Source organism: Schistocerca cancellata, unplaced genomic scaffold, assembly GCF_023864275.1.
Source record: "Schistocerca cancellata isolate TAMUIC-IGC-003103 unplaced genomic scaffold, iqSchCanc2.1 HiC_scaffold_718, whole genome shotgun sequence".
Classification (NCBI taxonomy): domain Eukaryota; kingdom Metazoa; phylum Arthropoda; class Insecta; order Orthoptera; family Acrididae; genus Schistocerca; species Schistocerca cancellata.
Window position 1 is genome coordinate 15,040,604 of NW_026046729.1, and position 12,530 is coordinate 15,053,133.

At 44.4% G+C, this 12,530-nt stretch overlaps 1 protein-coding gene across 1 annotated transcript in view; it reads right to left on the minus strand.

Annotated features, from left to right (window-relative positions):
• Positions 1-12,530, minus strand: part of LOC126141542 (irregular chiasm C-roughest protein-like) — a 501,974-nt gene that overhangs the window by 58,336 nt on the left and 431,108 nt on the right. The window contains exon 5 of the mRNA XM_049915255.1: positions 1,434-1,623. Coding sequence (XP_049771212.1) covers positions 1,434-1,623 — 190 coding nt within the window. The remainder of the gene's footprint in view (positions 1-1,433; positions 1,624-12,530) is intronic.

Below are 12,530 nucleotides of genomic sequence, written 5' to 3' on the forward strand. Positions count from 1 at the left end.
CAAAGAATTACTGGGATTCACACATACACACTCAAACTTGAACGAAGCACTCAGCACCATTGACTGAAAGCAGGGGCTACCGAGCAGCGGGGCAACACTGGGACGTCGTCACGGTAACGTGATCGAAATTTCGTGATCCGATTGGCCAGTCGGGGACTCGCGAAGCCCGTGCGCCAAGTGCACTTCAACTGCCAGAACTGGTCTCTCGCCGTACGGACTATTTTTTTCCTTTATTGGGTTTCGATTCCCCCTAAAGGGGGCGGGCTGGCAGCAGCTTATTACGCCGCTCTTCAGCCTACAGAATTTGTTTTAATAAGATGAAGATAACAAAAAATAACAGTTGGCGAGAAAATCGGTGACTTAAAGGTAAAAATGGCAGAAAATTCTGGAGCGTAAAACATAAAACACAGGGTCAATGAAGCTAATAAAACACACAAGAAGCAGAAAAACAATAGACAGACAATTAAAAAAACACGGCGACAGTCTGGGTTCTGTTCGCAAGAGATATAAAAAGCACACCCAGCGACAGCATGATTTCTGTTCGCAACACTGTGGAAGGACGCACAACACAGAACACTCACGTAAACACTGCGCTAAAAGTTGGCACAAATACGACATACCACACCCGAGAGCAGGTGGGGGAAACTGGTCAGATGACGGGAAAAAGGAGGGGGGGGGGAAGGAGAGGAAAAGTGAAGGGGGAGGGGGGAATGAGCCAATGGAAGAGAAGGATCCATAAGAGGGGTGCAGGGTGTTGAGCAGATGGGCCAGGGATTGAGGAAGGCAGAGGAGGGAAGTATAAAAGGACTCGGGGGGAGGGGGACAGAAAGGAGATGATAGGCGGGGAGAAATCACAGGATGGAAGGGGGGAGGAAGAGGGAGCCCAGGGAAAGGACGGAGGAGAGGAGGGGGGGTGAGGATCTGAGTTGATAGGAAGGATAAATGGAGGGAGAGAGGGCATCATCCGGGAGGGGGAGCAGATGGAAGCCACCTTGGGAAAGGAGATGTAGGGTGTAGAGATGGAGAGTAGGGGGGACACAACGGTGAAGACGTGGCAGGGGGCGGGGATGGGAGAGGAAAGGAGCAACCAGGGGGTGAGGCGGTTCAACACGGCGGGAGGTGTAGAGGATGCGGATATGTTCGAGGAATAGGAGCAGATGGGGGACAGGAATGAGATCATAGAGGATCCGCGTGGGGGACGGGAGGCGTATACGGAAGGCGAGGCGGAGTGCCTGACGCTCAAGGATCTGGAGGGACTTATAGAATTTGACGGATTAAGGATTTGTAGGTGTGGAGGATGGTAGAGGGGTGCAACCCCCACGTCCGGCCATAGAGGCCTTATTAACCGCTCCGTGACGCGCACACAGGATCGCTCCCTGGTCGGCTAATGCGGCGCTCGTGCGCACTACGCTGGCGACGCCGCCGCTGCTCACCTGATGCCGCCGCGGGACGTGTCGTAGTTGAGGAGGCGCGCGCCGTGCCGCCAGGTGATGTAGCCGGCGTGCTGCTGCGCCGCCGGCGCCTGGCTCACCACGCACTTGAGCTCGATGGTGCTGCCCTCCTTGTAGAAGCGGTCCTGCACCGCCGGGTCGCCCCGCTCGTCCACTATCTCGACCCGGGGAACTGCCGCACACAAAGCGGTCATCAAAGGGCGTCTTCCGTACTTAGCAACTACCCAACAACGATTTAAAAATACAGGGTGATTCAAAAAGAATACCACAACTTTAGGAATTTAAAACTCTGCAACGACAAAAGGCAGAGCTATGCACTATCTGTCGGCGAATTAAGGGAGCCATAAAGTTTCATTTAGTTGTACATTTGTTCGCTTGAGGCGCTGTTGACTAGGCGTCAGCGTCAGTTGATGCTAAGATGGCGACCGCTCAACAGAAAGCTTTTTGTGTTATTGAGTACGGCAGAAGTGAATTTTTTCTTATGGGGGTATGTTAAGGATATGGTGTTTCGACCTCCTCTCCCAGCCACCATTGACGATTTGAAACGAGAAATAACAGCAGCTATCCAAACTGTTACGCCTGATATGCTACAGAGAGTGTGGAACGAGTTGGAGTATCGGGTTGATATTGCTCGAGTGTCTGGAGGGGGCCATATTGAACATCTCTGAACTTGTTTTTGAGTGAAAAAAAACCTTTTGAAATACTCTTTGTAATGATGTATAACAGAAGGTTATATTATGTTTCTTTCATTAAATACACATTTTTAAAGTTGTGGTATTCTTTTTGAATCACCCTGTATAGTAAGATGTAGTTTCAGGAAGACTTTAAGATTATCTCATATCAATCCTGTCAGAATTAAAGCAATTCATAACCTGTATTAAAACTCTTTAAAAGGAATAAAAATACAAAACTTTAACTCTTTTGGTTTTCAAGTTACAAAAGAATTACGTTAAACATGCAGCCTGCAACAGACTCTTCATGAAGTATACAGGGTGGTCCATTGCTAGTGACCGGACCAAATATCGCACGAAATAAGCATCAAACGAAAAAAATCTCGTCTAGCTTGAATTCTGCTAGTTGTAGGTTATTGGTATCATTGGCTTCGTCCGAACTATGCAGGTCAAGTAAAATTCGGTGTAATGCGTTTTTGAGTTGTATGCTAATTTCTGTTATCGCTGTCTTCTTCTTCTTGGGAGGGGGGCGGGGGTATTTGTTGAGGATTCCGTGTGTATCATGTTTCGGTTAGTACTTGTTTGGGACGGCCCCATGATTGTTATTGTCATACATTTAATTTGCTATGTCCGGCCGGTGTGGCCGTGCGGTACTAAGCGCGTCAGTTTGGAACCGCGTGACCGCTACGGTCGCAGGTTCGAATCCTGCCTCGGGCGTGGATGTGTGTGATGTCCTTAGGTTAGTTAGGTTTAAGTAGTTCTAAGTTCTAGGGGACTGATGACCTCAGTAGTTAAGTCCCATAGTGCTCAGAGCCATTTGAACCATTTTTGAATTTACTATGGTTGACCCGCTAGATGGTGATGACATAGGTCAAACGTATATCAATACTGTTTTTTTTAGTAGGAACCCCCATTTTTATTACATACTCGTGTCGTACGTAATGAAATATGAATGTTTCTGTTGTACCACTTCTTTCGCTTTGTGGTAAATGGCGCTGTAATAGTCACAAACGTGGTATCACGTAACATTCCGCCAGTGCGGAAGGTATTTGCTTCGTGATACATTACCCGTGTTAAAATGGACCGTTTACCAATTGCGGAAAACGTCGATGTCGTGTTGGTGTATGGCTATTGCGATCAAAATGCCCAACGGGCGTGTGCTATGCATGCTGCTCGGTATCCTGGACGACATCATCCAAGTGTCCGGGCCGTTCGCCGGATAGTTACGTTATTTAAGGAAACAGGAAGTGTTCAGCCACATGTGAAACGTCAACCACGACCTGCCACAAATTATGATGCCCAAGTAGGTGTTTTAGCTGCTGTCGTGGTTAATCTGCACAGCAGTAGCAGACAAATTGTGCGAGGGAATCGGGAATCTCAAAAACGTCGGTGTTGAGAATGCTACATCAACATCGATTGCACCCGTACCATATTCCTGTGCACCAGGAATTGCATGGCGACGACTTTGAACGTCATGTTCAGTTCTGATACTGGGCAGAAGAGAAATTACAGGACGATGGCAGATTTTTAGCACGCGTTCTGTTTGGCGACGAAGCGTCATTCACCAATAGCGGTAACGTAAACCGGCATAATATGCACTGTTGGGCAACGGAAAATCCAAGATTGCTGCGACAAGTGGAACATCAGTCACCTTGGCGGGTTAATGTATGGTGCGGCATTATAGGAGGAAGAATAATTCGCCCCCATTTTAACGATGGCAATCTAAACGGTGCCATGTATGCCGATATTCTACGTAATGTTCTACCGATGTTACTACAAGATGTTTCACTGCATGACAGAATGGCGATGTACTTCCAACATCATGGAAGTCCGGCATATAGCTCGCATGCGGTTCAAGCGGTGTTGAATAACATATTTCATGACAGGTGGATTGGTCGTCGAAGCACCATACCATGGCCCACACGTTCACCGGATATGACGTCCCCGGATTTCTTTCTGTTGGGAATGTTGAAGTATATTTGCAATCGTGATCCACCGAAAACGCCTGACAACATGCATCAGCGCATTATCTGTGCATGTCCGGACATTGCGGAAGGCAAACTACTCGCTGTTGAGAGGAATGTCGTTACATGTATTGCGAAATGGACTGAGGTTGACATACATCATTTTGAGCATTTGTTGCATTAATGTGGTATTTACAGGTAATCACGCTGTAACAGCATGCGTTCTCAGGAATGGTAAGTTCACAAAGATACATGTATGACATTGGAACAACCGAAATAAAATGTTCAAACGTACCTACGTTCTGCATATTGTTTTAAAAAAGCTACCCGTTACCAACTGTTCGTCTAAAATTGTGAGCCATATGTTTGTGGCTAATACAGCGCCACCTGTCACAAAGCGAAAAAAGTGGTCCAACTAAAACATTCATATTTCTTTACGTACTACACTAATATGTAATAAAAACGGGGGTTCATATTTTAAAAAAACGTAGTTGATATCCGTTTGACCTATGGCAGCGCCATCTAGCGGGCCAACCATAGCGCCATCTGGTTTTCCCTTCAATCTAGACAAGTTTCGTTCTTTGTAGCTTTTTCGATTGACGCTTATTTCGTGAGATATTTGCCCCAGTCACGATCAATGGATCACCCTGTATGTGGAGAAAACTCTGGAAAATTTGAAGAGAAAACACGAGTACGTGAGGATTCCAATTGCATACGTTGCTGCAGTGTGAAAACGAATTCTGTAAACTAACCCCCAGATTGTGGCTATGCCATGTCTGTGCAATATCCTTTCGTCCAGGAGCAGTAGTCACTTAAGGTATGCAGGAGACGTGTGTAGTCTGCAAGGTGGAAGATTAGACACTGGCGGAAGTACAGCAGCGAGTCAGCAGAGCACTTCCGTGCGAAGGGGAAAGATCCCAGTGTCGTGTCCTGATGTTGTGCAGAGTTTAAATCTGCAGGAAGTTTCAATGAAAAGGCTGCAACTTTGATGGACATTTGGAGATGGCCTGCAGTGATATCTGGGAGGGAAAGCTTCACATGTGAAGTCATCAACTAGGAAGTAGACGTGGCTAGTTTCGTTATTGATGTATAACTTTACTTGTCGTTTAACTATCACCAAGTTGTTCTAGATTATTACTTTTAACTATTACTCTACCTGCAGTCGGTTTCATATCAATTTTTAAATCGACCACCATTAGTGGAATGCCATCATGTTTAATAACAGTCGTACCGAAAGAAGAAGAAGTAATACAGTAATCTACAAAGGAAAAAGAGTGGAACGGAGAATGGGTGCCACAGGGGGAAAATAAAAGGTTGTGATGACTGTGCATATGGGTGCAGATACTAATGGTAAGAAGTAATGCAGAATATTTACGGGCAGATAAGGACAAATGGAGGGTGAAAACCAAACTAGATGTACGATCATCAGTTATTGGAAAAATTAAATACATTGAGAATCGGGGATAGTAATAATAAGCTAACATTTTTTCTAGTAAGCTATTACAAGTTGTATCTACACTGTTTTTCTACATGTACCTACAACAGCTGGTGGAATTACAACTTCTCAGATACCTACAGCAGTTCTAAATCTTCTTCAAAATTCAATGCACAATGTATCCCCGAACTCCCGGAATCCAGGACTATTGGCGCACCTGCATCACCACATCCCACCATGTTCACATCACCAGACGCTCCACCTACTTTCTCAATGAACGTTAAGCCCCATTCCACACCCAGATGACGCAATCATTCGTGGTGTCTATCTGCACTATGAGATATAAACTACCTTAATCTTCCATGGCCAACCAAGGTTCACACTCATCATTTTGGTACACAACTCGGGTCCTACACGCCATCTCATTTCAATGCTCTCCCCAATTGTCATTACAGTTGTTAAGATAAATAAACATTTAATCAATACCAGTTTATGATTAATTTATAGTTTCTATCTCTATCGAAGTATTCTATAGGTTGTTCAAAAATTCTGTGATCAAACTGACAGATATGATGACAGAATCATCAACAGATATATTTTGTTATAAAACATGAAGCAAAAAATGCACCTTGGGTTGTGCAGGTTATCCAGGTGATTGGGTGTGACTGAGAAGAGAACACCGTTAAATGTGTTTAAAGTCCTTCAATGTTCACATCACTGTTACAACACATTAAAAAAAAACCGCTGAATAAACATCGGCGCAAAGCCTGTATCTGCGTACCAGGGCCTACATTGTCGCGTTTTTGGTACAGGTGTCGCTTCTGCAAGAATTATTACAAGTCATTGATCTACTGAGCCTGTAGGGCTATAATTCACTTCGATTTTCATTTACTTATAGCGAAAGAATTCTTATTGGTTGAGCTCCAGGAAGCTTGCACGCCATGTGTAGCGTTACACGTAATACACTCCTGGAAATGGAAAAAAGAACACATTGACACCGGTGTGTCAGACCCACCATACTTGCTCCGGACACTGCGAGAGGGCTGTACAAGCAATGATCACACGCACGGCACAGCGGACACACCAGGAACCGCGGTGTTGGCCGTCGAATGGCGCTAGCTGCGCAGCATTTGTGCACCGCCGCCGTCAGTGTCAGCCAGTTTGCCGTGGCATACGGAGCTCCATCGCAGTCTTTAACACTGGTAGCATGCCGCGACAGCGTGGACGTGAACCGTATGTGCAGTTGACGGACTTTGAGCGAGGGCGTATAGTGGGCATGCGGGAGGCCGGGTGGACGTACCGCCGAATTGCTCAACACGTGGGGCGTGAGGTCTCCACAGTACATCGATGTTGTCGCCAGTGGTCGGCGGAAGGTGCACGTGCCCGTCGACCTGGGACCGGACCGCAGCGACGCACGGATGCACGCCAAGACCGTAGGATCCTACGCAGTGCCGTAGGGGACCGCACCGCCACTTCCCAGCAAATTAGGGACGCTGTTGCTCCTGGGGTATCGGCGAGGACCATTCGCAACCGTCTCCATGAAGCTGGGCTACGGTCCCGCACACCGTTAGGCCGTCTTCCGCTCACGCCCCAACATCGTGCAGCCCGCCTCCAGTGGTGTCGCGACAGGCGTGAATGGAGGGACGAATGGAGACGTGTCGTCTTCAGCGATGAGAGTCGCTTCTGCCTTGGTGCCAATGATGGTCGTATGCGTGTTTGGCGCCGTGCAGGTGAGCGCCACAATCAGGACTGCATACGACCGAGGCACACAGGGCCAACACCCGGCATCATGGTGTGGGGAGCGATCTCCTACACTGGCCGTACACCACTGGTGATCGTCGAGGGGACACTGAATAGTGCACGGTACATCCAAACCGTCATCGTACCCATCGTTCTACCATTCCTAGCCCGGCAAGGGAACTTGCTGTTCCAACAGGACAATGCACGTCCGCATGTATCCCGTGCCACCCAACGTGCTCTAGAAGGTGTAAGTCAACTACCCTGGCCAGCAAGATCTCCGGATCTGTCCCCCATTGAGCATGTTTGGGACTGGATGAAGCGTCGTCTCACGCGGTCTGCACGTCCAGCACGAACGCTGGTCCAACTGAGGCGCCAGGTGGAAATGGCATGGCAAGCCGTTCCACAGGACTACATCCAGCATCTCTACGATCGTCTCCATGGGAGAATAGCAGCCTGCATTGCTGCGAAAGGTGGATATACACTGTACTAGTGCCGACATTCTGCATGCTCTGTTGCCTGTGTCTATGTGCCTGTGGTTCTGTCAGTGTGATCATGTGATGTATCTGACCCCAGGAATGTGTCAATAAAGTTTCCCCTTCCTGGGACAATGAATTCACGGTGTTCTTATTTCAATTTCCAGGAGTGTATATTGCGACCAATCAAGCAGGCACTCCAGCACTGCAGGCTGTTCAGTAAGTCAATACGATCGCCAGGATGTCCTGAAATTCCGTAACTCTATTTTTTGTGAAGAAGTTAGAAGAAGCACTACTTGTTCATCTCTTTCACCAAAGGCGTTCTTATGCATGTTTAGTGCTCTCTCAGTACGTGTTGCCAACACCTTGTTGCTTAACGAAATATATTTGGCTGAGCACTGAATATTGGAACACACTATATATCTATTATTGTTCCGTGAAAACACAGGAAAACGATATCTTGGCTTTTGTAGCAAGCGGGACTCTCCGCCCGTCTTCTTCATCGAATTGGTGAAGATGAAAAACACATAAATAGGGAAAAACCTATAGATTATCTACCTTCGATTATGGAAATGCCACATAATTTTTGCTTTCACAAAATCTATCACTCCCTCCAAATTGCACAAATAACATTGAGCATATTCTTAGCCTGTTGTATATTACTCTGTTACCAGTTCATCACATTCACCTCGCTTTGCTACCCATATACGTCTCAGAAACTAGCAAATATCAAATATACTCCCATTACCCCCAAAAATTATTCTCAATACAAATACCCTGCCCCGCCTACACGCCTTTGGTACGATATCGAATGATTTTACTGCAACAGACTCTAAATTATCCCAGACCTCTCAAGTCGACGGACTTGAATGTTTTCTTTCAGGTCTAGCCTACCACCATCCACATTCTTTCTCCACATCTGTAAATTCGTTTCTTTCCTTTCTTTTCCCGTTCATTTTATCCCCCCTGTCAACACGGCTCATTATTGACCCACATATAGACTTACTTACCTCCAATCCACAATCTTCCTGTAAAAATGATTCAGCTCTACACACAACCGTTCCTAACTGTTTCTCCTATAGTGTAAGCTATGTTAACTAACAAATAACTAATCATTCCGTACCTGATGTAATAATATTGAGTTATGGTCATTATGATAGACACATCATATCAGAAACGACTATGTCAGTACGAAACCTTGTAAGCTATTAAAATTATCTTTTGTTAATCTATGTGAGAGATAAATAATTTATTATTAATTGATATACGTTAGACCCATTAGGTTTTACAAAATATTCTTCAACCGGAAAAGGGCATGGTTACTATGGATAATGCGAAATATAAAACTGAGAATCTGTTTTTAATTGAACTAGCTGAAAATTATATATTATCAATTATTATTTGCATATAACTCTTCTCTCTCGTTTCAATAATTTTGTCATTGTAATTCCTAAGTGTCATAAATATTTTTGCTATCCATCCAGTTCGGGTGTCATTGGAGCAGACTGGTTCTATAATAATTAATTAATGATATATTGAAAAATGAGGTACAAGAAGAAAGAGAAAAAGTTGTTCGTCATACTTCATTATACGGTGTAACCAAACTGAATGAGTTGTAATTAGTGGTTTCTATGATTTTTGTTGGAGGACATATTAGATTGTTGTCTGACTCGTCAATTATCTCTTTTATATTCTATTGTAGACTGTCATATATGATATGCACTTTCAGATTTTACTGTAATTACATGCAAACGTTAATATTCTGGTATGCTCCTGTTGTTGTTTTCTTTCTTTAAGTACGAAAGTTATTTTACTCAGTTTCTCTAATTGTGTCTCCCCATACATCTAGAAATATATAATGCATTCTCGCATCTGTAAATAATTTAGTTTTCGTTTATGTAATTGAGATTATTGACAACACAGTTTCTTGTCTCCTACAAATTCCTCATTAAGTTTCCTCCAAACGCTAGCCTGGTTTTTGTTAGTAGAACCATGCCAAGAGAAAGGAAAGGCAGTGTTTACTATAACTTTTGTTTTCTCTTCTGTATGGGAGAAAGTTGGAAGAACACAGTTCGCCTGGGCTACGGTTGCTGAATTATGCTATTTAGTGATAAACTGAAATAACTGTACTCGGAACCTGTAATCCATATCACGCTGATGCTTTCAGACTAACAGCCAACACGTAGCAGAAATAAACAACAACGTTAAATAAATAAATGAATGTATCTAGTAGAGAGAGTGATAAAATTTTTAGGCTGTACTCTGTTTGCATGACTTAGTAATGAATACACACGAAACATCGAAATAGAGATAAACAATTTACGCTGAAACAGTCCTATTGCTGTGCAGTGGAACACTCTTCGAGTAATTCATCGCGAAAATGAGGTCAGTGGATGTCATGCGAAACATTACTAGTAGAGAATAGACTGTCCACTAACGAAGAGTTTTGTGTAAGACACAACCTGGTAAACGAAGTGAAGCGCCCAGGCGCCCAGGAATAACGGATGTGAAAGTTCATGGGTTAAGAGGATATGTGATGTTATTTGAGTGATTACGATATCGAGCCTAATTCACAAAGAAATTGGCAGTATGAATCAAGATATCTATATAATTTTGCATCTCACAGGGCTCTGCACATACACTGATTCGGTCGTAAAACATCTGTATCGTCTCCTGAAGCAAGCTGGCCTGCACCTGTTGGAAGTGGTATTTGATATCCTCGATACTTGCAATGGGACGTATGTGATATCAGAGCTGGTGCCACAAATGTTGCATCTCGGACACTTCTGTGGCTCTTGCTAGCAATGGGAGTAGCTCAATATCAAGCGGAATCTGCAGAGAGACAAGTGATATATGGGGAAGTACATTCTCCCGCAGCAAAATGGCACCATGAACGGTCTGGATGTCTGCAACATACTATTGTGTCCCCATAATTCCCTCAGTCACCACCAGCCATGATCTGAAGTCATACTCGATGTCTTTCCACACCGTAGTGGCAGGAGTAACACCGCTGTGCATTTCGAAACATTACAGTATAGAGACCTCTTGAAAAGTCGTTCCCATACCTGATGAAAGTGTTCTTCTGGGTTTGTGCAGGACTATGATTAATCGCTGGACATAATACGACGCCATTCACCAGCAATCCATGATTCCTGGTCACGCCACAACTCCATACCCAACATTTTGTCTTGCGGTGTTAACGGCAGCTTACACCTGGCATAGTAATGCCCTATTTCTGCACCTTCTAGCCTCGGATCAGATGGCGGAATGACACAAAACGTTGCAAGTTGTCCGTTACTTGATCTCGGATGGCAGGCGCAGATGTGAAGCCCGCCCTTATGATTGTCTCATGTGATCGGTCGTAACCTTCAACACAAATATGCACCACCGCATCCGAATGCCGCACAAATCGAGATTATGCCTACAAGTGAAACAGCAACAAGCCACAAGTATACTTTAACAAGGTTTATTTGGATCAAACCAGGAGGAAGTGACTCAAAAAAAGAAATGAGGTAACACTACCGTGGGCGGAGCTTTTTAGTACGCATTTCTGCCGCTAGAGCGCAACTCATTACCAGTTTAGTGCCGTCTGTGTTGTGGACTTGGCTAGTTCTGTTCACCTGCAGTGATTGTTTTTTCTGACGGCAAGTTTAACTGAACAGCGTGCAGCTGTGAAATTTTCCTTTTTACTGCGTAAAAATTCTGCTGAAGCTGTTTTAATGTTGGAAGCATACGAGTGGTTTGCTCGGTTTAATAATAGCGACATGTCGATTGATGAAAAATCTCGTTCTGGGCGCCTATCAACTGCCAGAATTGACAAATATATTGAAAAAAAATCGAGAGCTTGTGCTCACAGACCATCGTCAGACAATAGATTAACTGTCAGAGATTAGTGGATTGTCTTGGAACTCGGTTCAGCGAATTTTAACGGAAGATTTGGGAATGAAGAAGGCAGACGCTAACGCACCTGTAGCCACAGCTATTCATGTTAGTTTTTGGCTAAAAATCGCATGGTTCCGTTGCTCCAAGCACCTTGTTCACCTGACGTGACTCCGTGCCGCGAAGAAGTAAGGAAAAAACGAAGGAGGAGCTGTCAGCCATTTCTAAGGATGACTACAAAAAAATTTTCGAACAGTAGAAGCACCGGCGGGACTAATGTATTAGTTGTAACTAAGAGTATTTTCACGGGGATAAGGTTATTTTGTAAACAATTTCAAAATGTACATCTTTAAAAAAATAATTCCGATTGTTTTTTGGGTACCCTCTCGTATGACTGGTTTCGGGTGTTTCGTTGCCAATCCCTCCTCAGATGGTTGTTACACGTTTCGTTTTGTTTTGTCGTTGGGGCCTCGTTTCGTATCCGTTATTGATTTTCTGCGCTAAGATAGAAAGAAAACAAAAAGCGCTTTCCGCCTGTTGTACTGCAGCAAACCCTTGTAACGGATACAAAACAAAACAAAACGTGCAACAACCATCTGAAGACGAGTTTGTAGAAAGAAAACAAAAATAAAAACAATAAAAGTCCGGAAACGGTTATGGTTCGATTGAAATATAACTTGTTAAACCATACGTGTTGCTGGTTTCTGTTTCAGTTATAAACCTTATCATATTATAGCCATGGTACTCAAAACGTCGATTTTGACAAACTAGAGATATTACGTGATTCGACCAGCTCGCCAAATGGAGACACGCAATGGTGTCACTTTGAAACTCTGTCAGGTGCTGGTAACACGGTCTCACATGAGTCCCGTGGCATTTGCGTGTCCTTCATTGTGATCATTTGACATCTCATGCTG